The sequence below is a fragment of the Ptychodera flava genome, chromosome 5 (assembly GCF_041260155.1).
Source record: "Ptychodera flava strain L36383 chromosome 5, AS_Pfla_20210202, whole genome shotgun sequence".
NCBI classification, from domain to species: Eukaryota; Metazoa; Hemichordata; class Enteropneusta; family Ptychoderidae; genus Ptychodera; species Ptychodera flava.
In genome coordinates, this window is record NC_091932.1 from 3294420 (window position 1) to 3322115 (window position 27696).

Here is a 27696-nt window from a genome sequence, read left to right on the forward strand (position 1 = left end):
TTGGCCACTCAACGCTTCAACATGGACGCAAGGATTTTGGCAAAAGTGAGTCATTATTTTCATTTAATGAATATTTTTAATTAATCATTCATGAAAGAAATTTAGTTTATTTGATTCTGTTGTTTTCATTCACAGATATGGACTTGAGTATTGGCTGCTCAACGCTTCAACATGGATGCAAGGATTTCTGCACAAGTGAGTCATTATTTTCAATTCATGAATATTTTTAATTAATTATTTATGAAACTAATTTAATTTGTTGTTTTTCATTCACAGACATTGACTTGAGTATGGGCCACTCAACACTTCAACATGGATGCAAGGATTTTGGCAAAAGTGAGTCATTATTTTCATTTAATGAATGTTTTTAATTAATTATTCATGAAAGAAATTCAGTTTATTTGATTCTGTTGTTTTTCATTCACAGATATGGACTTGAGTATGGGCAACTCAACGCTTCAACATGGATGCAAGGATTTCTGTATAAGTGAGTCCTATTTTCATTTCATGAATATTTTAAATTAATTATTTATGAAAATAAGTCAATTTGTTGTTTTTTCATTCACAGATATGGACTTGAGTATGGGCCTCTCAACGCTTCAACATGGATGGAAGGATTTTGCAATAAGTGAGTCATTATTTTCATTTAATGAATAATTTTAATTAATTATTCATGAAAGAAATTCAGTTTATTTGATTCTGCTGTTTTTCATTCACAGATATGGACTTGAGTATGGGCCACTCAATGCTTCAATATGGATGCAAAGATTTCTGCACAAGTGAGTCATTATTTTCATTTCATTAATATTTTTAATTGATTATTTATGAAAGAAATTCAGTTTATTTGATTCTGCTGTTTTCATTCACAGATATGGACTTGAGTATGGGCAACTCAACGCTTCATTATGGATGCAAGGATGTTGGCAAAAGTGAGTCATTATTTTCATTTAATGAATATTTTTAATTAATTATTCATGAAAGAAATTCAGTTTATTTGATTCTGCTGTTTTTCATTCACAGATATGTACTTGAGTATGGGCAACTCAACGCTTCAACATGGATGCAAGGATTTTGGCAAAAGTGAGTCATTATTTTCAATTCATGAATATTTTTAATTAATTATTTATGAAACTAACTCAATTTGTTGTTTTTTCATTCACAGATATTGACTTGAGTATGGGCCACTCAATGTGTCAACATGGATGGAAGGATTTTGCCATGAGTGAGTCATTATTTTCATTTAATGAATATTTTTAATTAATTATTAATGAAAGAAATTCAGTTTATTTGATTCTGCTGTTTTTCATTCACAGATATGGACTTGAGTATGGGCAACTCAACGCTTCAACATGGATGCAAGGATTTCTACACAAGTGAGTCATTATTTTCAATTCATGAATATTTTTAATTAATTATTTATGAAACTAAATCAATTGGTTGTTGTTCATTCACAGATATGGACTTGAGTATGGGTAACTCAACGCTTCAACATTGATGCAAGGATTTCTGCAAAAGTGAGTCATTATTTTCATTTAATGAATATTTTTAATTAATTATTCATGAAAGAAATTCAGTTTATTTGATTCTGCTGTTTTTCATTCACAGATATGGACTTGAGTATGGGCCACTCAAAGCTTCAACATGGATGCAAGGATTTCTGTATAAGTGAGTCATATTTTCAATTCATGAATATTTTAAATTAATTATTTATGAAACTAATTCAATTTGTTGTTTTTTCATTCACACATACGGACTTGAGTATGGGCCTCTCAACGTTTCAACATGGATGCAAGGATTTTGCCATATTAGTGAGTCATTATTTCATTTAATGAATATTTTTGATTAATTATTCATGAAAGAAATTCAGTTTATTTGATTCTGCTGTTTTTCATTCACAGATATGGACTTGAGTATGGGCCACTCAACGCTTCAACATGGATGCAAGGATTTTGGCAAAAGTGAGTCATTATTTTCATCTCATGAATATTTTGAATTAATTATTTATGAAACTAATTCAATTTGTTGTTTTTCATTCACAGATATGGACTTGAGTATGGACCACTCAATGCTTCAACATGGATGCAAGGATTTCTGCACAAGTGAGTCATTATTTTCATTTAATGAATATTTATAATTAATTATTCATGAAAGAAATTTAGTTTATTTGATTCTGTTGTTTTTCATTCACAGATATGGACTTGAGTATGGGCCTCTCAACGCTTCAACATGGATGCAAGGATTTCTGCACAAGTGAGTCATTATTTTCATTTAATGAATATTTTAAATTAATTATTTATGAAACTAATTCAATTTGTTGTTTTTCATTCACAGATATGGACTTGAGTATGGGCCTCTCAACGTTTCAACATGGATGCAAGGATTTTGCCATATTAGTGAGTCATTATTTTCATTAATGAATATTTTAAATTAATTATTTATGAAACTAATTCAATTTGTTGTTTTTCATTCACAGATATGGACTTGAGTATGGGCCTCTCAACGTTTCAACATTGATGGAAGGATTTTGCCATAAGTGAGTCATTATTTTCATTTAATGAATATTTTTAATTAATTATTCATGAAAAGAATTTCAGTTTATTTGATTCTGTTGTTTTTCATTCACAGATATCGACTTGAGTATGGGCCTCTGAACGCTTCAACATGGATGCAAAGATTTCTGCACAAGTAGGTCTCTATTTTTATTTCATGAATATTGTTTAATTAATAATTTAAGAAACTAATTCAATTTGTTGTTTTTCATTCACAGATATGGACTTGAGTATGGGCCACTCAATGCTTCAACATGAATGCAAGGATTTTGGCAAAAGTGAGTCATTATTTTCATTTCATGAATATTTTAATTAATTATTCATGAAAGAAATTCAGTTTATTTGATTCTGCTGTTTTTCATTCACAGATATGGACTTGAGTATGGGCAACTCATTATGCTTCAACATGGATGCAAGGATTTTGGCAAAAGTGAGTCATTATTTTCATTTAATGAATATTTTTAATTAATTATTCATGAAAGAAACTCAGTTTATTTGATTCTGCTGTTTATCATTCACAGATATGGACTTTAGTATGGGCCACTCAACGCTTCAACATGGATGGAAGGATTTTGGCAAAAGTGAGTCATTATTTTCATTTCATGAATATTTTTTTATTAATCATTCATGAAAGAAATTCAGTTTATTTGATTCTGCTGTTTTTCATGCACAGATATGGACTTGAGTATGGGCTGCTCATCGCTTCAACATGGATGCAAGGATTTCTGCACAAGTGAGTCATTATTTTCATTTAATGAATATTTTTAATTAATTATTTATGAAACTAATTCAATCTGTTGTTTTTTCATTCACAGATATGGACTTGAGTATGGGCTGTTAAACGCTTCAACATGGATGCAAGGATTTCTACACAAGTGAGTCATTATTTTTAATTCATGAATATTTTAATTAATTATTTATGAAACTAATTCAATTTGTTGTTGTTCATTCACAGATATGGACTTGAGAATGGGCCACTCAAAGCTTCAACATGGATGCAAGGATATCTGCACAAGTGAGTCATTATTTCATTTAATGAATATTTTTAATTAATTATTCATGAAAGAAACTCAGTTTATTTGATTCTGTTGTTTTTTATTCACAGATATGGACTGAGTATGGGCAACTCAACGCTTCAACATGGATGCAAGGATTTTGGCAAAAGTGAGTCATTATTTTCATTTAATGAATATTTTTAATTAATTATTCATGAAAGAAATTCAGTTTATTTGATTCTGCTGTTTTTCATTCACAGATATGTACTTGAGTATGGGCAACTCAACGCTTCAACATGGATGCAAGGATTTTGGCAAAAGTGAGTCATTATTTTCAATTCATGAATATTTTTAATTAATTATTTATGAAACTAACTCAATTTGTTGTTTTTTCATTCACAGATATTGACTTGAGTATGGGCCACTCAATGTTTCAACATGGATGGAAGGATTTTCCCATGAGTGAGTCATTATTTTCATTTAATGAATATTTTTAATTAATTATTCATGTAAGAAATTCAGTTTATTTGATTCTGCTGTTTTTCATTCACAGATATGGACTTGAGTATGGGCAACTCAACGCTTCAACATGGATGCAAGGATTTCTACACAAGTGAGTCATTATTTTCAATCCATGAATATTTTTAATTAATTATTTATGAAACTAAATCAATTGGTTGTTGTTCATTCACAGATATGGACTTGAGTATGGGTAACTCAACGCTTCAACATTGATGCAAGGATTTCTGCAAAAGTGAGTCATTATTTTCATTTAATGAATATTTATAATTAATTATTCATGAAAGAAATTCAGTTTATTTGATTCTGCTGTTTTTCATTCACAGATATGGACTTGAGTATGGGCCACTCAAAGCTTCAACATGGATGCAAGGATTTCTGTATAAGTGAGTCATATTTTCAATTCATGAATATTTTAAATTAATTATTTATGAAACTAATTCAATTTGTTGTTTTTTCATTCACACATACGGACTTGAGTATGGGCCTCTCAACGTTTCAACATGGATGCAAGGATTTTGCCATATTAGTGAGTCATTATTTTCATTTAATGAATATTTTTGATTAATTATTCATGAAAGAAATTCAGTTTATTTGATTCTGCTGTTTTTCATTCACAGATATGGACTTGAGTATGGGCCACTCAACGCTTCAACATGGATGCAAGGATTTTGGCAAAAGTGAGTCATTATTTTCATCTCATGAATATTTTGAATTAATTATTTATGAAACTAATTCAATTTGTTGTTTTTCATTCACAGATATGGACTTGAGTATGGACCACTCAATGCTTCAACATGGATGCAAGGATTTCTGCACAAGTGAGTCATTATTTTCATTTAATGAATATTTATAATTAATTATTCATGAAAGAAATTTAGTTTATTTGATTCTGTTGTTTTTCATTCACAGATATGGACTTGAGTATGGGCCTCTCAACGCTTCAACATGGATGCAAGGATTTCTGCACAAGTGAGTCATTATTTTCAATTCATGAATATTTTAAATTAATTATTTATGAAACTAATTCAATTTGTTGTTTTTCATTCACAGATATGGACTTGAGTATGGGCCTCTCAACGTTTCAACATGGATGCAAGGATTTTGCCATAAGTGAGTCATTATTTTCAATTCATGAATATTTTAAATTAATTATTTATGAAACTAATTCAATTTGTTGTTTTTCATTCACAGATATGGACTTGAGTATGGGCCTCTCAACGTTTCAACATTGATGGAAGGATTTTGCCATAAGTGAGTCATTATTTTCATTTAATGAATATTTTTAATTAATTATTCATGAAAAGAATTTCAGTTTATTTGATTCTGTTGTTTTTCATTCACAGATATCGACTTGAGTATGGGCCTCTGAACGCTTCAACATGGATGCAAAGATTTCTGCACAAGTAGGTCTCTATTTTTATTTCATGAATATTGTTTAATTAATAATTTAAGAAACTAATTCAATTTGTTGTTTTTCATTCACAGATATGGACTTGAGTATGGGCCACTCAATGCTTCAACATGGATGCAAGGATTTTGGCAAAAGTGAGTCATTATTTTCATTTCATGAATATTTTTAATTAATTATTCATGAAAGAAATTCAGTTTATTTGATTCTGCTGTTTTTCATTCACAGATATGGACTTGAGTATGGGCAACTCATTATGCTTCAACATGGATGCAAGGATTTTGGCAAAAGTGAGTCATTATTTTCATTTAATGAATATTTTTAATTAATTATTCATGAAAGAAACTCAGTTTATTTGATTCTGCTGTTTATCATTCACAGATATGGACTTTAGTATGGGCCACTCAACGCTTCAACATGGATGGAAGGATTTTGGCAAAAGTGAGTCATTATTTTCATTTCATGAATATTTTTTATTAATCATTCATGAAAGAAATTCAGTTTATTTGATTCTGCTGTTTTTCATGCACAGATATGGACTTGAGTATGGGCTGCTCATCGCTTCAACATGGATGCAAGGATTTCTGCACAAGTGAGTCATTATTTTCATTTAATGAATATTTTTAATTAATTATTTATGAAACTAATTCAATCTGTTGTTTTTTCATTCACAGATATGGACTTGAGTATGGGCTGTTAAACGCTTCAACATGGATGCAAGGATTTCTACACAAGTGAGTCATTATTTTCAATTCATGAATATTTTTAATTAATTATTTATGAAACTAATTCAATTTGTTGTTGTTCATTCACAGATATGGACTTGAGAATGGGCCACTCAAAGCTTCAACATGGATGCAAGGATATCTGCACAAGTGAGTCATTATTTTCATTTAATGAATATTTTTAATTAATTATTCATGAAAGAAACTCAGTTTATTTGATTCTGTTGTTTTTCATTCCCAGATATGGACTTGAGTATTGGCAACTCAACGCTTCAACATGGATGCAAGGATTTTGGCAAAAGTGAGTCATTATTTTCATTTAATGAATATTTTTAATTAATTATTCATGAAAGAAATTCAGTTTATTTGATTCTGTTGTTTTTTATTCACAGATATGGACTTGAGTATGGGCCACTCAACGCTTCAACATGGTTGCATGGATTTCTGCACAAGTGAGTCATTATTTTCATTTCACGAATATTTTTAATTAATTATTTATAAAACTAATTCAATTTGTTGTTGTTCATTCACAGATATGGACTTGAGTATGGGCCACTCAACGCTTCAACATGGATGCAAGGATATCTGCACAAGTGAGTCATTATTTTCAATTCATGAATATTTTTAATTAATTATTTATGAAACTAATTCAATTTGTTGATTTTCATTCACAGATATGGACTTGAGTATGGGCCACTCAACGCTTCAAAATTGATGCAAGGATTTTGGCAAAAGTGAGTCATTATTTTCATTTAATGAATATTTTTAATTAATTATTCATGAAAGAAATTCAGTTTATTTGATTCTGCTGTTTTTTCATTCACAGATATGGACTTGAGTATGGGCCTCTCAACGCTTCAACATGGATGCAAGGATTTCTGCACAAGTGAGTCATTATTTTCATTTCATGAATATTTTTAATTAATTATTTATCAAACTAATTCAATTTGTTGTTGTTCATTCACAGATATGGACTTGAGTATGGGCCACTCAACGCTTCAACATGGATGCAAGGATATCTGCACAAGTGAGTCATTATTTTCATTTAATGAATATTTTTAATTAATTATTCATGATAGAAATATAGTTTATTTGATTCTGTTGTTTTTCATCCACAGATATTGACTTGAGTATAGGCCACTCAATGCTTCAACATGGATGCAAGGATTTTGGCAAAAGTGAGTCATTATTTTCATTTCACGAATATTTTTAATTAAACATTCATAAAAGGAATTCAGTTTATTTGATTCTGTTGTTTTCATTCACAGATATGGACTTGAGTATGGGCCACTCAACGCTTCAACATGGATGCAAGGATTTTGGCAAAAGTGAGTCATTATTTTCATTTAATGAATATTTTTAATTATACATTCATAAAAGAAATTCAGTTTATTTGATTCTGTTGTTTTCATTCACAGATATGGACTTGAGTATGGGCCACTCAAAGCTTCAACATGGATGCAAGGATTTCCGCAAAAGTGAGTCATTATTTTCATTTAATGAATATTTTTAATTAATTATTCATGAAAGAAATTCAGTTCATTTTATACTGCTGTTTTTCATTCACAGATATGGACTTAAGTATGGGCCACTCAATGCTTCAACATGGATGCAAGGATTTTGGCAAAAGTGAGTCATTCTTTTCATTTAATGAATATTTTTTATTAATCATTCATGATAGAAATTTAGTTTATTTGATTCTGTTGTTTTTCACGCACAGATATGGACTTGAGTATGGGTTGCTCAACGCTTCAACATGGATGCAAGGATTTCTGCACAAGTGAGTCATTATTTTCATTTAATGAATATTTTTAATTAATTATTTATGAAACTAATTCAATCTGTTGTTTTTTCATTCACAGATATGGACTTGAGTATGGGCCACTCAACGCTTCAACATGGATGGAAGGATTTTGCCATAAGTGAGTCATTATTTTCATTTAATGAATATTTTTAATTAATTATTCATGAAAGAAATTCAGTTTATTTTATACTGCTGTTTTTCATTCACAGATATGGACTTGAGTATGGGCCACTCAACGCTTCAACATGGATGCAAGGATTTCTGCACAAGTGAGTCATTATTTTCAATTCATGAATATTTTGAATTAATTATTTATGAAACTAATTCAATTTCTTGTTTTTCATTCACAGATATGGACTTGAGTATGGGCTGCTCAACGCTTCAACATGGATGCAAGGATTTCTGCACAAGTGAGTCATTATTTTCAATTCATGAATATTTTGAATTAATTATTTATGAAACTAATTCAATTTCTTGTTTTTCATTCACAGATATGGACTTGAGTATGGGTAACTCAACGCTTCAACATGGACGCAAGGATTTTGGCAAAAGTGAGTCATTTTTTTCATTTAATGAATATTTTTAATTAATTATTCATGAAAGAAATTCAGTTTATTTGATTCTGTTGTTTTTTCATTCACAGATATAGACTTGAGTATGGGCCTCTCAACGCTTCAACATGGATGCAAGGATTTCTGCACAAGTGGGTCATTATTTTCAATTCATGAATATTTTTAATTAATTATTTATGAAACTAATTCAATTTGTTGTTGTTCATCCACAGATATGGACTTGAGTATGGGCCACTCAACGCTTCAACATGGATGCAAGGATTTCTGCACAAGTGAGTCATTATTTTCCGTTCATGAATATTTTTAATTAATTATTCATAAAAGAAATTAAATTTTTTTGATTCTGTTGATTTTATTCATTGATATGGACTTGAGGATTGGCCACTCAATGCTTGAATATGTCTTTTTTATTTTTTCATGCAGACTTGCCAATAATGGAATGGAGAAGCTCAAGAAACATGCCAGAGTTGTGGGATTCCTTTTAGGTATTGGTATATACAGATTGCGGATATGGTATTACAAAGAAGATTGTGTGCAGAACACTGTGACTCAGGTGACTGACATGACCATATAGGAATACGCTGTGAACTACAGAGACATGGAATACAAATTAAAGTCAGCAGTGACAATGACCATAAGCAGTACCATGGAATGCAGTACAATACTACCGTGGCACAAAGCCAGCATGCAATATCAACGGTTGTGCAAGGAATGTACCATATTAGGAAAAGGCATATACTGTAGTGTTGAAACAGAATACATCTGATAAACCTCTCCACCTCCTGATGCAGGACATGTTTGTACAGACCAACATCTATTGACTGCTGTTACTTAACCAACAACAGCTATGATTCAAGGAGACAACCAGTAAACCAGGAAGTCACAGCATCAACCAAATGGAAGAATTGTGTGAAAGCGTGAGAAATATAATGAATATGTGTGAAATTGATATCAGCACACACAGAGTCAAAAGGGCAGAATAATCCCTGACTCACTTTGAATAGGTACAAGTTGGATAGTCCACCCCGACTTGTTAGTAGTTAGTATTTTGATACATTATCATATTTCTGTATTAGACAAAGAGTAGATAAAAATTATGAAAATACTGTGAATGGTATGAACTTTGTGAAATGTGAACAGAGCAACATCAATTGACTGTCACAAAACATCATCAGCTGACAAAAGTCAACCATAAAGCTACAATTTTGCCAAAGGAGAGGAATGTGTAAAAGTCTGAGGAATACACCGGTTATGTGTGAAATTGATATCAACATGCACAGAGTCATAAGGGCAGAATAATCCCTGACTCACTTTGAATAGGTTCAAGTTGGATAGTCCACCCCAACTTGTTTGTAGTTAGCCATTTGAAATATAATCATAAGTATATAGAGAGTTAGTAATGAAAATACTACTTTAATGATATGCGGACACTGTGAACAGATGAAGATGAGAACTTGGACTCTGAACTCACTTATGATGCACATTTTTGTTTGATCTTGATGTATCAGAGTTTATCTTATTTGCATATTTTCGGGAACTTTATCAAACATTCATAAAAATAGCCTGAACCTTGATTTCTGTCTTGTTATCATTAACAATACCACATTATCAACATTCATAACTGTGTACTTAATAAACATGATATCAAATGACATTCTTTGTCTGTACTTTATGATAATCACTTAAACAAGTGACCAAGTGGCAAATATAGCTCCACTTTGACATTTGACTCAGCATGTATGAGAAATGTTTGGCCTAAATTCTCCAAAATTTTGAAAAAACAAAATATATCAAAACATAAATAATAAATAAATAAGGTGCAGAATGTGGTTTGTCACGTGACTTTTTGTCAAAAAAACCATCCTTCCATACCTTCACTTCATACCAAAAATCAGACCTCTAGCTCTATTGGCACGCCCAGAATTAGATATGTGCATAATTAACGAGGTACAGGAAATGGCTGGTCATGTGACATTTTGTAGAAAACCTTCCTCCCAACATATCCTTCTATACCAAAAATCAGACCTCTGGCTCTATTTTCAAGCCAAAAATTTGATATGTGCATAATTAATGAGGTACAGAAAGTGGCTGATCTTGTGACATGTGCTTAAAAAAATGTGTTGTCATACCCCTGTATACCAAAAATCAGACCTATAGCTCCATTGCCAAGCCCACAATTAGATGTGATCATAATCAATGGGGTACAGTATGATATGAAGGTCAAAAGTATGATGTGAGGGTCAAAGGTCAACAGCAACCCCGAAATTTAGATTGCAATTTGGTCCCATAGCTGACATTATTCAATTGACAACAGCCCTCTCGGACTCACATTGGCTAGAAAAGAGATATGACCATAGCTTTAATCAGAGGAACAGGACAGGTCAAAGGTCATTGGAAAATGTGAAAAATAATACTATAAAAATCTTTTCATAAACTTGATATGTCCTTTGACTTGGAAATGTGGCATGAAGGAGCCTTGCCCTATGGTCTATCAATGTTGACCGAATTTTGATTGATTACTTTTTGTGCAAATGAGCTTGCTTTAAAAGTTTGCCACTGGGTCATGTGATCAGTCGGTATGGTAACAAAATGAACTGAACAATGTGGTCTTTGAGATTTACTCATGTGCCAAATTGCAAGTCATTTGACGCAAGGGTCTTCGAATTAGGCCATGATACTTTAAAGTAGGTCAAAAGTCATTCAGGGTCGTCCAAAAATTGTGAAAAAAAATATTTTAGTCCAATACTGAACCTTCAAATTGATGACAGCTGTCGAGTTCATCACGAAAAACATTATCAGCCGACTCATCACAACAAATAGTTTCTCTTTTTAGCTGATTTTGTGTTATGGCATAATCCTCCGGCTTGCTGCCCGCAACTTTGCTAAGATACACATTTGCGATACAATGAGGAGGAGGTTATCAAATACAATTTTTTTTCAGTAAAATTGGTGCAACGTTTTGATGATCATTATTCATGAACCCTCCTTCAAAATATCAAGATACACATTTTTATCGATGACATTCATTGAAATGGCTGGCAGACACCGCAATTCTTGGTTTTAATCACTCAAACTGCTCACATATTGGACCCAAATTGGGATTACAGTGTGTGTACAACAGTAAAAAAACGCTGTGCGCACTCAATACGAGGAAGCGCTACCTTCTTTCTCTCACAAACAGGATTCGTAGTCTGGTTCCCTGACCCATTTCCCCGGTAGAGGGCGTGGGGAAATATAGGGACCCTATATTTCCCCACGCCCTCTACCGGGGAAATGGGTCAGGGAACCAGACTAACAGGATTCGGTGATTTTGTGTTATGGCGCCACCATGCGGCTGACTACCTTAAGACTGAGAAACGAGATGCACTATTGAATACAAAATCACGCAAAGAAACGATCGCCTCTCTGCATATGTTACTTTTCCTTTAGCATTCAGTAAATGAATATTTCTTTCCAGCGATGAGTAAACGAAAACTGCATCTACAGTTCCATTACACTATCGTGAAATCCAAATTGTCCAATAGAATCGATTCGGCAGCCATGCTTGATATAGTAACGAAAACAATTTTTTCTGTCAAACAGTTCGCTAAATTTAAATTTAATTTAGCTTGAAAGAAAAATCATGAAAATAATGGCTAAAATCTTACATTCTACTAGCGCGATTGTTTAGCATGAGTAAATCCGCCGCGGCCCCGCGGCCACATTTAAATTGCAACTAGGAGATTACTTAGTTGTTAAAACTTCGTTGCGCGAGTGTGGCAAATGTTTTTAAAGCAGGGTTCTGCGATCAATATATATCGATGTCATTGATTGAAATCGGTGGCAGACACCGCAATCCTTTGTTTCATTTTCGGTAAACCTTTACAAATTGGATTAGGATTGCTTTTGTCCTGTACAACAGTAAAAACAAAATATGCGTGAAGAAGCACTGCCTTGCTTCTCCGATTTGATAATTTTGCGTTATGGCGCCACCATGCGGCTGGATGTCAGAGACGCGCGATGCAATATTACGAGAACCCGTTTATTGAATACAAAGATTTTTTTAGCAAAATAAGCTTAAAGTTTTTGGCCAGTCAGTGTTACCATTCTAATAACATTCAGTGGTTGGATACTTCTTTCGAAAGCTGAGTAAAATCGCATCATAGTTCCTATATCGCGGTAACCCGTACTCCGAGCTGCAGTTGAAGATCAAATGAGAGAGGCCGTACTTTTACTTTATAATCGCTGACAGACACCGCAACCGTTTGTTTCACACAATGTAAATCTATTTAAATTGGGCCCTAACAGAATTCACAATTGTCATGTACAAAAGTGGAAAAAAACGTTATGTTTTGACTCATCACGACGAAGCGATGCCTTGCTTACGGGCCGTGGATATTTAAAACAGGCGCACGGTAAACGCAATTTCTGTTTTAGGGGAGAATCATATATTTAACGGAAATAATTTTTCAGTCAAAGAGTTCGCTAAATTCAAACTTCTTTTAGTTTGAAAGAAAAATCATAAGAATAATACAAAAAGATACAGCAAGTGGGGCTCCGGTATAAGCCATCAACTTACGTCCTACTTGCACGATTATGCACCACAGCCACATTTCTGTTTCAAGTAGGAGATTACAAAGTTGTTAAAACTTCGTTGCGCGAGTGTGGCAAATGTTTAAAAGAGGTTCTGGGGTCACGCTTCATAACTATATCAAGATTAGTCGCATATCATTAAAATCTATTTTATCGGGGGAATGGTGAAAAGTACAGGCAATGAGGCTTTAAGTAGTAGCATAGGAGACTATGCCATCGACAGAATGCAGTGCCTTCTGCAGTCATGTTATTAGGTACCCTGCTTCAACTTGCGATGTGCTTTCATGTTATCCAAGACTTATACAAAGATTGATAATCATATTTTACGAACTCTCGTTCAAAATATCAGTACAACTCATCCAGATCTTGGCATCGATGGATTAGATTAAAGTCGTTGGCAGACACCGCAATTCCGTATTTCTCTGTATACTAATCGATTTAAATGGGACCTTAAATGGATGACAGCTCTCAAGTTCATCACGTAAAACAATATGAGCAGACTCAGCGCGACGAAGGGTTTCTCTTTTTAGCTGATTTTGTGTCATGGCACAATCCTGCAGCTTGCTGCCCTCAATTTTGCTCGGACGCACGATGATACGATATAACGCAGAGGCGGTTATTGAATACAATTTTTTTCGGTAAAATTTGCCCGATGTTTTGAAAATTATGATCTATGAACACTCCTTGAATATTTCAAGAAACACATCTTTTATGGCCATTTACCATAGCCAATATATCGAGGCCATTGATTAAAGTGGGTGGCAGACACCGCAACTCTTTGTTTCATTGCGGTAAATCTGTACAAATTGGACCCTAATTGGGATTGCTTTTGTCCTGTACAACAGTTAAAACACGATAAGCGGACTAATCGTGACGAAGCACTACCTTGCTTCTCTGATTTGGTAATTTTGCGTTATGGCGCCACCATGCGGCCGGGTGTCCTCGACTTTACCGAGACAGGCGATGCAGTGTTACGAGAACGCGGCTATTGTATACAAAATTTCTTTTAGCAAAATAAGGGACTGGTCAGTTTCTTCAGCCTGGGGGGCCGGTGGATTCATGGGGGGGGGGGTCACCCTGTTTTTGACTTTGGTGATAGGGAGGGTCACCATGTTTTTGAAATACCCAATAGGGGGGGTCAGTGTGTTTTTGAATTTTGACACAGGCTCATCATTGCCTAAAATGCTAGTGTCAGCCACAAATTTCATCATTCAGTTGTATTTTTCGGCGCGCCCTTCGGGCGCGTACCTTTAATAATCAGTCATATTTTTCAGCACGCCCAACTTTAACATATCAAGCATACATACATCAGAGATATCTGTATGTTCAATATTTTTCAGCGTGCTCTTCAAGCTCATTACTTTAATATATTAGACATTTTTCAGCATGCCCTTCAGGTGCATGACTTTAATACACAAGGCATATATATCAGAGATATCAGGATGTTTCATATTTTTCGGCGCGCCCTTCGGGCGCCATACTTTGATAAATCAGAGATATCTTGATGTTTGCAAAGTGAAAGTGTACATTATGAAATCTGCATTTCATATGAAAAGGATGACAAATTCCTGATACTTTTCTGTTCTCTCTATGAGAATTCAGTATAAGAAAGCAACATGCACAAATATTTCACAATATATATTTGATACAGTGACTTATTTTAGAGATAGAAAAATGACAAGATATCTTTCCTTCTCATTGATGCAATTATTTTCCTTTGTGTCACAGGTTTTCTGTAGAAAGATGCTTTTTTATGAACAAAATAATAGTTAAAAAAGGCAGTTTTTGTCATTATTAGCTTTGCTTTTATGGTTTCAATGCTACAAGAAAAGGTCCTCTCAGACACCGTACACGCATCAGATTTGGCTAAAAAAGCTCTCTATGGCTCCTCAGGAGATTTAATTGGATGGTTGGCAAGTCTTAACACACATCAAAGTTTTTGATTCACTGCTTTTTCCTCTTTGATATTAATGATTGACATCCATTTCTGTACAACAGTTCAGGACATCTGGTTAAGCATAGAAAGTGTGAAATACATTCACAGCTCATTCAAAATACAGCTCAATCAAAATGTACTGTATTCAAACTTTAAGATTGACACTTTGAAATTCCTATCTTACAACTGACATGTTAACAATTTCATTAAAACATAGAATGACTATTTAAAATATAAATATATATGTAAAATGTAATATATATATATATATATATATATATATATATATATATATATATATATATATATATATATATATATATATATATATATATAATTTATGTCCACCTTTTGTTTTACCTATGTCGCGCGCCGGGGGGGGTCACCCTGTTTTCGAAATTTGGAATAGGGGGGTCACCCTGTTTTCAAAATTTGGAATAGGGGGGGTCAGCCACTTTTTGACGTCGGCAAAAAACAATCCACCGCCCCCCCCCCAGGCCGAAGAAACTGACCAGTCCCTAAGCTTTGAGTTTTTGTTCAGTCAGTGTTACCATTCTAATAACATTCAGTGGGTGGATAGTGGAAAGCTGAGTAAAAATCACTTTATAGCACAGTTAAACGTGCTCTGAGCTATAGATCAAATCATAGAGGCCATACTTCTAGTTCATAATCGCGGACATATCGCAATCGTTTGTTTCACACTATGTAAATCTATTTAAATTGGACCCTAACAGAAGCCACAATTGTCATATACAACAGTAAAAAACGTTAAGCGCTCCCTTCCTTACGGGCCGTGGATAATTAAAATAGGCGCACGGTAAACGCAATGTCTATTTTAGAGGAAATTCATATATTCAACGGAAACAATTTTTTTTTTCAGTTTAACAGTTCGCTAAAGTCAAACTTATTTTAGCTTGAAATAAAAATAATAAAAATAATGCTGAAAGATAAAGCAAGAGGGGCTCTAATATAAGCCATAAACTTAAATTCTAATTGCAGGATTGTTTAATATGAGTATGTCCGCCACAGCCACATTTAAGTTGCAACTAGGAGATTACTTAGTTGTTAAAACTTCGTTACGCGGGCGTGGCAAATGTTTAAAAGAGGTTCTGCGGTCATGCTTTATTAAGTACTTTAAGATTAGTTGCATTCCATGAAAATCTATTTGTTTAGGGGAATGAAAAAATGTACAGGCAATGGGGCTAAAATGGATGACAGCTGTCGAGTTCATCACGTAAAACGATATGAGCAGATTCAACGCGAAGATGGCTTTCTCTTTGTAGCTGATTTTGTGTAATGGCACAATCCATTTTTTTTTTGGTCTGTACAACAGTAAAAACAAGATATGCGGACTCATTGTGACCAAGTACTGCCTTGCTTCTCCAATTTGACAATTTTGTGTTATGGCGCCACCATGCGGCCGGTTGTCGTCAGCTTTGCCGAGACACGCGATGCAATATTCCGAGAATGCGGTTATTGAATACAAATATTTTTTTAGATAAATGAGCTTTGAGTTTTTGGTCTTTCAGTATTACCATTGTAATAACATTCGGTGGATGGATACTTGGACTCATACAGAATTCACAATTGTCATGTACAAATGTGGAAAACGTTTTCTGACTCATCACGACGAAGCGATGCTTTGCTTACGGGCCGTGGATATTTAAAACAGGCGCACGGTAAATGCAATTTATTTTTTAGGGGAGAATCATATATTTAACGAAAACAATTTTTTCAGTCAAGCGGTTCGCTAAAGACAAACTGATTTAAGCTTGAAAGAAAAATCATAAAATAATACTAAAAGATACAGCGAGTGGGCTCTGATATAAGCCATCAACTTAAATTCTACTTGCACGATTGTTTAACATAAGTATGTCCGCCATAGCCAGATTTTAGTTGCAACTAGGAGATTACATAGTTGTTAAAACTTTGTTGCGCGAACGTGGCAAATGTATAAAAGAGGTTCTGCGGCCATGTCATGTACTTCAAGATTAGTTACATTTCATTGCGGGGATGAAGAAAAGATACAGGCAATTGGCTTTAAGGAATAGAATACGACACTTTGCCATTGACAGAATGCATTGCAGTTATTGAATTCAAATTGTTCAATAAAATTGGCGCAATGTTTTGAAAACCATAATGTATGGAACATTCCCACAAAATTTCAAGAAACATATTTTGATAGTAATTTACCATAGCCAATACATTAATGCCAGTGATTAAAGTGGGTGACAGACACTGCAATTCTTTGTTTCATCACGATAAATCTTTACAAATCGGACCCGAATCAGGATTGTTTTTGTCCTGTAAAACAGTAAAAACAAGATGTGCTGACTCACCGTGACAAGTACTGCCTTGCTTCTCTAATTTGATAATTTTGCGTTATGGCGCCACCATGCGGCCGGTTGTCGTCAGCTTTGCCGAGACACGCGATGCAATATTCCGAGAACACGGTTATTGAATACAAATATTGTTTAGCAAAAAGAGCTTTGACTTTTTGGTCTATCAGTGTTACCTTTTAAATAACATTCAGCTAAGTAAAGATCGAATCATAGATGTCCTACTTCTAGTTTACAGTCGCTGGCAGACAGTGCGATTTATTCTACACTCAATGTTTTAAATTGGACGCAAATAGAAGTCACAATTGTCGTGTACAACAGTGAAAAACATGAATGTTCCGAGTCATCAAGATAAAGGGCTGCCTTGCTTATCCTTCATACAAGGCCAAAGTAATTAAATTCTTTGTTTTGCGTCCACTCTAAATGGGAAAAGGTACGCGTCTAAGCGGCTGAAAAACACACACAAGAAAATTAACGCAATGTAATTTGATTGCGGCAAATAAAAAAATTGTAACAAAATTTTAGTTCAGAAAAGCTAAGCGGTCATGTCCTAAAATTTCCTATTCAAATACATTGTGTGTGTTTTTCATGAAAACCTTAAAAACTTACACGGGTGGGGACGCAAAACAAAGAATTTAATTACTTTGGCCCAAGTAGTATTTGGTGATTTTGCGTTATGGCGCCACCATGCGGCCGATTGCCGCCAGCTTTACTGAGACTCGCGATGCAATATTACGAGAACGCACTATTCAATACAAAATCGCGTCAAAAACACTTTCGCCTCTTTGCATATGTTACTTTTCCCTTGTCATTCAGAAAATGAATATTTCTTTCCAGCGATGAGTAAACGAAAACTGCATCTACAGTTCATTTACACTATCGAGAAATCCAAATTGTCCAACTGAAGGATCGATTCTCGGTAGCCCTGCATGATAGGCCTAAAGTCAACGAAAACAAATTTTTCGGTCAAACAATTCGCAAAATTCGAATTAATTTTAACTTGAAATAAAAATCATGAAAAAAATGCTAAAAGATACAGCTTAATATGAGCCGTCATCTTACACTCTACTAGCGCGATTGTTTAACATGAGTATATCCGCCACAGCCACATTTGCAACTAGAAGAATACAAAGTTGTTAGAACTTCGTTGCGCGAGCGTGGCAATTGTTTAAAAGAGCTTCTGCGGTCACGCTTCAGTAGGTACATCAAGGTTAGTTGCATTTCACTCGGTGGGGGGGGGGGGTATGAAAAAAAAGATACAGGCACTTGGGTTTAAAGGAACAGCATACAAGACTTTGTCACTGACAGAATGCACTGCAGATACAACACAGAGGTGGTTATTGAATGCAATTTTTTCAGTAAAAACGGTGCGATGTTTTGAAAACCATAATGTATGAACACTCCTTGAAAATTTCAAGAAACACATAGGGCCTATTTATAGTAATTTACCATAGCCAATACATCTATGCTATTGATTAAATTCTTTGTTTCATCGCGGTAAATCTTTACAAATCGGACCCGAATCAGGATTGCTTTTGTCCTGTAAAACAGTAAAAACAAGATGTGCTGACTCATCGTGACAAGGTACTGCCTTGCTTCTCTAATTTGATAATTTTGCGTTATGGCGCCACCATGCGGCCGGTTGTCATCAGCTTTGCCCATAGACCTTAAAAACGTTTTTAAAGTCTATGCTTTGCCGAGACACGCGATGCAATATTCCGAGAACACGGTTATTGAATACAAATATTTTTTAGCAAAAAGAGCTTTGACTTTTTGGTCTGTCAGTGTTACCTTTTAAATAACATTCAGAAGTCACAAACAGAAGTCATAATTGTCTTGTAGCCTACAACAGTAAAAAACATGATGTTCCAAGTCACCAGGACAAAGGGCTGCCTTGCTTGTCTTTTGTACGAGTAGTATTTGGTGAATTTGCGTTATGGCGCCACCATGCGGCCGATTGCCACCAGCTTTACTGAGACTCGCGATGCAATATTACGAGAACGCACTATTCAATACAAAATCGCGACTAAAAAAACACTTTCAGCTCTTTGCATATGTTACTTTTCCTTTGTCATTCAGTAAATGAATATTTCTTTCCAGCGCTGAGTAAACGAAAACTGCATCTACAGTTCCATTACACTATCGAGAAATCCAAATTTTCCAATTGAAGGATCGATTCACGGCAGCCCTGCATGACATAATCAACAATAATTTTTGCTGACAAACAGTTCGCCGGCACTTCGGCCAAAGTCTATATTTTTTCTTGCAAGAAGAGTATATACAGTCTTTAAGATATAAACATTGATCCATAAGTCTGCTTCATACAATTTACATTCAATCACAACTGGAAACTAGTATGGATTGTGAAAAATACCAATGTAAAGACAAACATTTTATTATAAAAATAATAACACGATTGGAACTAATTTTGGATAATTGGATTTTCGTATTGTTTAAATTTCTCAAAAGTATTAGGTGCCATATAGATGAATGTTGCAATATTGCAAATTACACATAAAGCAAGTGTGTAATATAAAAGAAAAGCAGAGGAGATAACATTTGTAGATTAAATCGACATTACTTCATCATCAAATTATCAATAATTAGTTCCAATCGTGTTTAATGATAACTGCACTCCAATTCACATCGATTTAAAAAAATCCCATTCAGTATGCCCTGTGTGTGACAGCAGCTGTCATTCAAAATTAAGAAAAAGGATGTACTTGAACTTTAAAAAATCACAAAATCGTCCAATTGAGTTAAATTCAAATCTCGATTAAGCAATTCACTTGAATTTACTTGCGCGTTTGTCTTCACAAGTCTCTTTTTTCATAGTTCCATTGTACCTGGATGACGAAAGAGGACCAAACAAAGTACTTCTACTGTTCACTCAAAACGGGAAGGTTGGTGGAATTCCGATGTAAAATATTCATCAAATATGCGGATTTTCGACGCTGCTTTCTGGTGAATACGATCTGGGAAGAGAGCATTGTCACACACTTTTAGAAAGGAATAAAATTTCAATATCTCTTGAAAGAGAGATTATTGCATAAAAAATCAAACTTCTAACTCACCTGTTATGCACCATTATCAGCGGTAGAGCTACTAGAAGGGAGTTTTGCTATCGGCGGGATGTACCTCCTCTGTTAATCATGAACTTAACGGACTTTGTGCTCTGCCTTCTTGTTGTTCAAGACTTTCATAGCAATCGGTGATCATAATTTCTTTCTTCAAAAGTTTTCACACAATCAACAAAACGGTGCGGGGGCTGGAGGAATTCAGAGGTTTGGAAAAATTAGGGGGAGTAGAGGGTGGACCTTAAAGTTTTGCTCTACCTATAAGGGGCCTGAAATTCTTTTGGTTCCCTTTTACTTTTTAAATTTTCCTATTCCAAGGTTTGGCAGGTGATTCTATACAAAAATGAATGACAATCTATGACAATGCCATCCAATTCTTCTAATGTTAGTAATAATTAAACCAAATCTACAACAATTTTGTCACATTTCATGACTTTTATCTCCAGAAAATCTAAACGTATGATATTTTGAAAAAAAAACCTAGTAACGGAGCAGAAGCTACAATTGTTGACAGGTTTTTTAATATTTCTATACAATATATCAAATACAGTTTCTCGCTATCTCCCTACAACATGCTGAAACATACAATATTCAGTTTGTGAGCAAAGCCTGTAAGCTTATATATATGTATAGGGTGACAGTTGAATTAAAATTAAGAAAACAATTAAATTGTCAGTGATACAAATGCACGGTATACATAAACGAGCTGTGTTGGCAAGCTGAATTCTAGACAGTTCAACATGTTATAGGGATTAGAACAAGAACACAGTTGTATAAACTGAATAAAAACATCGTTAAAATTATCAAAGTTAATACAACTAAGCTTACAGCCTTGGTACTGCAGTGTCACTGTCACTGCATACTGGTAGTGACAGAGATAGCTTTGACTCTGATGTAGTTGAAGACAAGTTTGAGTAAAAATGACGCTCATGACAGTGAAATATACTTGTATACAAGAGAGCAACACCTAATATGGAAGACCAGTGCGTTTCACCTAGGTACCGCAACTCAGTGTATGAGACGGACACAATCCACGTACAAAACAAACGATAAGCTTGGGTGTCACGACACATTTGAAAGTCACCGACTCATTGATTAATTACAGTAAACCAGCATGGGGCAGCCGCTCTGTCTAGACTGAGAGATACATTTGATCTACAATGTGTGGCTTTTCAGTTAGTTTCTGTTGAGAATACCTTCACCTCTTGAACTCTTAGCTGAAATTGTAAAAGAAACAGTTACATTGTAGATCAAGTCTAGTCAACTGTTTATCTCTCAGTCTAGACAGCAGCTGCCCCCTGCTGGTTTACTGTAATTAATCGACAAGTCGGTGGCTTTGAAATGTGTCCGTGATACCCAAGCTAATCGTGTGTTTTGTACGTGGATTCTGTCCGTCTCATACGCTGAGTTGCGGTACCTAGGTGAAACGCACTGTAGTTATATGGAAGACCAGGAGACTTGAAAGTATTAGGAATTTCTGAATTCTGGCATTTGAGAGTAATCAAATATTAAAGAAAATAGATGGGGTCACCAAACTTGATTTTCTAGATTTTCATATTCTCACATCGTAAAATAACGCAAAAGTGGAAGTTTTGAACAGTAAAGACTCCAAAATTTCAGAGATTAAAACGTTTATTTTATGGAATATTTTAACCTTCCGGTATTGTCAATTTTAAGCAGCGTCTAAGTCATATATGTCTTGTACTTTTGACAAAATATTTTTACTATGTCACAGTTATCAGCTTTTCACAATTTGGCAAAATGTAGGCAGGATTTCACAATTTGCATACTCTTTCATGATCATCATTGTGCTCGTCAACATGTGCTATTGACCTGGCCAGAGTTGGATTAACTCAAATCGACTTAGACTGGTAAATCCAAAAAGTCCGCTGATGCATTTTAAAATGAATTAATATTTAAGAACTTGCCATAGGAATATGGCTCTACAAACTGCTAACAATAGGTAGTGTCGAACAGCTGCAAGCATAATTGCCCAAAACATGTTTATTTTTACTTTGCGTGTATCACTAATAAATAAGCGGCAATATGATAATTTTGGGAGGGGGACTTGCAAAATTTTGATCATATATACAGGAGGGCTTGAATTATTTTGAGGGTATTGCCGGGGATCTGAAAAAAGATAATATTTCAATCGCGATTACTCCACCACCCACCCCTACCCTTAATCGTTGTTTGGGAACGCGGCCTAAAGTTCAAATCATTGGGGCCATAGAAGTTTATATTCCCTGTCAGGTACTGCATTTTCATATTGAAGCCAAAGTAAGATAAAAAAATGCCGTAGTTGATCTGCAAACAAAATATGTTGACTCAAGGCACGGTTATAGAGAGACCGTGCTCATATTAATGACACGACTCTTTGAATCGCTGGCATGAATTACCCATTAGCAATATGACATTAAACTGGTCCAATAATCATTTCCATTCAAGGTAATACATTACCAGGTCCATGGGACATTTGAGATGTACAAATTTAAGTAGGACCATCCTGAACCACTGATAGTTAGTGGTGGTACCAGGTGTCCGGAATGGGTAAGCGTACCCTGCTAGCATGCTACACCCGTCAGGATTGGTCCCAAAATTGTCTAAATATTGTATGAAGTGATACAGTATATGAATCACTGTAAGTCAAAGCCGGGAATGCTGTCACTAATCATTTGAGTGACCGGAGTGTTATATTTGGCCACAATGTCATTATTTCGACCGTAGAACTTTTTGAAAGTCCTCACGAGTCTTTTGGATGTATATCCCTGTCTCACTAGTTTTGATACCAATAAGCTGTGTCTCATTTGAAAATCCGCGTAGGAATCACAAGCCCTACAATATCTGAGAAGTTGAGACACATGCACACCATAAGCAGGTGCAGATGGAATTATTACTTGATAAGTGGGGATAATTTATGATTTCGAAATCAAAATCATCCCTTTGTCATACAGCTTAGTGTGTAGCCCATTAGTACCCACTTGCAGGAACAAACGTTACATCATAGCGCCACCGTGAAAGCGGATGCGCAACATAAGAATGTGCCTAAAAGTGCCTGACGGGATTATCGAATATGCAGTTTTTCATAAGCTGCAATGATTTGATTCAACCCTCGAATGTCCAAACTCCTATTCAATCTTCAGTTTGCCATCGGTCACCCCATCAAAATTTTAAAAAGAATTATCTCGACAGCATATGCTATTCGCAACTCATTCAAAAAACATCAAAGACATGTTCGATTTCCACTGACGAGAATTACTCGCCGGCGAAAATTTTGTCTGCGATTGCTGCATGCTGGCCATTTTCTCTATTTCGTCGCAAAGCGAAGTTGTTCATGTATGAGATACTGGGAAGTGGCTGATAACGGTACGTCGTTCATGTGGAATAAATGACGTAATAATTTATATTGTATTATTTGAACAATTTAACACGATTTGAACTAATTAGGGATAATTGGATTTTCATAATTTTTAAATTTCTCAAAAGTTGTAGGTGCCAGATACTTTAATGTTGCAATAATACAAATTACTCATCAAAACAAGTGTGTAATGTAAAAAGAAAAGCAGATGAGATCACATTTTAAATCGACATTACTTACCATCCAATTATCCCACAACAGTTCCAATCGTGTTATTTAAACATCGATTTAGAGATAACCATGAGTGATTACATGAAACGATATTAGCTTTGATATTATTAGGTCAATGATTTGTGGATAGATAGAAAGCAACCGACTAGCTTCTTTATTCTAATATCATAGGTATAACACGGCAGGTGACTTATGTGATTATACTTTTCGGCCAATAGAAACAAATAACATTGTGTTTCTCTTCTTTATACTCTGTGTAATCGATCAGTGTTCCGGTAAACGCTAATTATGCAGACAAGAATTGATTTCTACGTAGAGGAAAGATCATTGACGCATTACAGCGTGTTATAGTTCGCAGGAAAACTTACTTTGTGTTCAAATAGGCCTGCCACAACATCATAATATACGTTACATGCAAACGCTTTCGTTCCGATGTGCAAATTAAACCATCAATATTTTACAACTTTTTAATTCGTTGAAAGTGTGACTCGTAGAATAAATATCCGTTGCGTGTAGTTTTATCTGTATGAAATCATTGACTGCATTGAATAATGGCGCCGTAACATAATACCTCAGTTTAATAATAGAATCATACAATGCCGTCGAAGTATATAATTGCTTATTTCTATCGATCACAGAATTTGTCTGTGTATCGATGGATACCTACTGCTAATCAATACAAGTATACCTTTCAGACATTTTTGAGCCTCCTCTGTCGCTGTCACTTTGCTTTCTGTCTATGCCTGTTGTCCGTCTGTTCACCAGTCTGTCTGCCTGTCTGTCTATCTGCTCGACTGGCTTCAATATATGTAAACTCTAATGAATCGGGATCGATCTCTTTCCTGTGTCACGTGACTAAAACCCCTTCCTTTGTTCTTCCGGACAAACTGTGGTCAAGTACTGAAAAATCTTTCCACAAAATCAACACTATTACATACTGTAGTCAACCGTAGTCCACTGAGTTGTATTTGAGTGACACTTCCGGTACCAGTCACCTGCATCTTAGCATGTCAAAGGGGGTTTAACAAACCAAACTTGTACGCACATTAAAGATGCGTTTTCCAAAACATCTCACAATATGTAGTTGAAAACAAATCAACCAACTAGGAATTAGAAAAGCCGAACATGTTTCAACTGGTCCACTACCCATTATTAGAAACTAATCGGTTTCTTCGGCAAGGGGATTCCTATGGGTCACTCTGTTTTTTACTTTGATAATGGAGGGTTCACCATGTTTTTGAAATGCTTAATAGAGGGTCAGTGAGTTGTTGAATCAGGACACGGGGTCATAATTGCAAAAATGCATCATTCTAGTAACGAATTGCATCATCCTATTAGAATTTGATGTATCATGGTCAATTATAGAGCACCGAGTTACTCCAACATGAGCAAGGATATCAGAAAAGCTACACACAATCAATGTCGGCTAATCTGCGCTGTACAAGTTAAACAAAAAATCTGAGTTGGTTTTAAAGTGTCGCCATCTAAACAAATACTATTTATCGAATTTCAACACCACCAAGAACTATATAACAATGGTACGTCCCAGCCGTATAAATGAAAGTAAATGAAAAAACTAGTCTGAATTGAAAATTGCCAGATGCATGAAACATATGTTACAGATGTTATTACTTTGAACTTGAAGTACTAGTAATTATTATTCACAACGCTCTACTTTTAGCATCGAGTACTATAGTTTCAAGCAAGGACACATCTATATATCTATCTATCTATCTATCTATCTGTCTGTCTGTCTATCTATCTATCTATCTATCTATCTATCTATCCATCTGTCTATCTATCTATCTATCTATCTTCAGTGTTGATTTGTCAGCAATTATATATATAGATATATCTATATATATATCTATATATATATGTACAACGTTGAGCCGCTAGACTCGCTTTTTAAGAGACTAGACTGGTTGTAATAGACGTACCAATAAGCGTACCAGTACGACCAGTATAGTCTCCTGACGAGCGAGACCAGCGGCTCATGAAACAACGTTGTAGAGGTAAAATTGTAAAATCATTTCTTTAGAAACTCTTATATATTTTGCTCTGCTTTTGTATTGGGTATTTTGTATTTGACCAGTCGAACCGCATGCTTAAATATATATATATATATATATATATATATATATATATATATATATATATATATATATATATATATATATATATTATATATATAAAATATATATGTGTGTGTGTATGAGATAGTGTATGTGTGTATATATATATATATATATATATATATATATATATATATATATATAGTAAAAAGTAGTTAAACACTTTAAATTCACTTGGATAGAAATAAATACAGCAATGATGTAAAGTAATGTCATGCAAGTGCAAGCAATAGATCATGATGGGTTCTCTATGATTGTGTCATATGAATGATGAAGATATGACATCAGCAGGATTAGTTTATAACAATTAATATACAGCAAAGAAATAACATCATCAAAATATCCTAGGTGTTCATCAGTTATTTACCAAGGCGACTGTTTCGGTGGTTTGAAAACAATACAGTCAACTGCCTTGGCTCCCCAAGCAGTACTGATCAGGTACCACCACACCTTAAGTTATTCTGAGTCTTATGTTATATATGATGTCTTTCGGTGTTACGTTGAATTTTTCAAAAAGTTGAGGATGTCTTGACATAGCTTTATGAAACTGTCTGATGATTTTAGGTTGTTGTCCTCCTTGAGACAACATCATATGTGTGTTTGTGTGTAAAATTTTTCACCTTTTTCGTTATTTTGGCTCGGTGGAAGGTCACCATCCTGTTTTCAACAGTTGGAATGGGATCAGCCATTTTTTAATGTTCGCCAAAAAAATACTCTACCCCCCCCTACCCCCCTTCCCGCAAAGAAGCTGACCAGTCCCTTACACCAACAAAATAAACAGCGAACAAGCCGGTCACTCTATTAACCGTGCATTACAACAATACGTTACTATGCATCACTACAATCATTCTGGTAGGCAGTGATGATATGTTAAACGTACATTACGAATGTATAGACTCACGGCAGATGTCTTGTTGACTCGTTGACCAAGAGGTGATGTGGATAGTTTCAAGACTCAGCAATACGACGATTGCTGTAAGAGTTGGTAACGCGAGACCACTTCAGTCGCTTTGCTGATTCGTATAGATATGTAGATACAGTTGACACAGCAGTCGGAAAATGTCCATGTTCCATTATGGTTGGTTGATTGGAGTGATAAGTTACAATCTATGCTGGGCAAATCATCTTCTGTAAGTTGTTGTACTGCATGCACCGACCCGAACGCAGAAGTGGACAAGAATTCCTGCCAAACAGTTTGTATCGTGTTTTCCTCTGGTGATGCTAAATCGTAACCACGACCTCGAAGAGCTGATTGAAAGAATTTTATGACAACCAGATGAAGCACTTACAATATGCAAAATACTTGACCTGTCAGCCGTCTCCCGGTCTGGTATCCCAGACCTAAATTATAACACAATGTGTACGTTTACAATACGCAGATGATATAAATGACAAGCACACTGGTGATATAATCCCTTTAATGAGTACCACGGAAACAGCAATAAGTGATAAAGTAAATCATCTTTTGGTAAA

At 34.7% G+C, this 27696-nt stretch overlaps 1 protein-coding gene and 2 long non-coding RNA genes across 3 annotated transcripts; 2 read left to right on the top strand and 1 right to left on the bottom strand.

The window, feature by feature from the left end:
• The first annotated feature begins 438 nt into the window (after positions 1 to 438).
• LOC139132423 (uncharacterized) lies at positions 439 to 1216 on the top strand. The gene is made up of 4 exons (XM_070698775.1): positions 439 to 628; positions 720 to 779; positions 870 to 929; positions 1021 to 1216. Exons 1-4 carry the CDS (start codon positions 532 to 534, stop codon positions 1113 to 1115), a joined length of 312 nt encoding a protein of 103 aa, XP_070554876.1. The 5' UTR covers positions 439 to 531; the 3' UTR covers positions 1116 to 1216.
• A 6703-nt stretch (positions 1217 to 7919) lies between these two features.
• LOC139132772 (uncharacterized) lies at positions 7920 to 10229 on the top strand. Its single transcript, XR_011552427.1, has 4 exons — positions 7920 to 8121; positions 8354 to 8554; positions 8647 to 8847; positions 8999 to 10229. It is a non-coding gene; the product is annotated as an uncharacterized lncRNA (long non-coding RNA).
• A 9674-nt stretch (positions 10230 to 19903) lies between these two features.
• LOC139132424 (uncharacterized) lies at positions 19904 to 27432 on the bottom strand. The gene is made up of 3 exons (XR_011552285.1): positions 27104 to 27432; positions 20497 to 20690; positions 19904 to 20421 (listed from the first exon to the last, which is right to left on the bottom strand). It is a non-coding gene; the product is annotated as an uncharacterized lncRNA (long non-coding RNA).
• Positions 27433 to 27696: the final 264 nt, after the last annotated feature.

Excerpts from the sequence above, each read along its gene's own strand:
- LOC139132423 (XM_070698775.1), top strand. The coding sequence starts at position 532 with ATGAAAATAAGTCAATTTGTTGTTTTTTCATTCACAGATATGGACTTG. Across the intron at positions 780-869 it reads ATGCAAAGATTTCTGCACAA|ATATGGACTTGAGTATGGGC; the intron begins GTGAGTCATTAT and ends TTTCATTCACAG. Across the intron at positions 930-1,020 it reads ATGCAAGGATGTTGGCAAAA|ATATGTACTTGAGTATGGGC; the intron begins GTGAGTCATTAT and ends TTTCATTCACAG.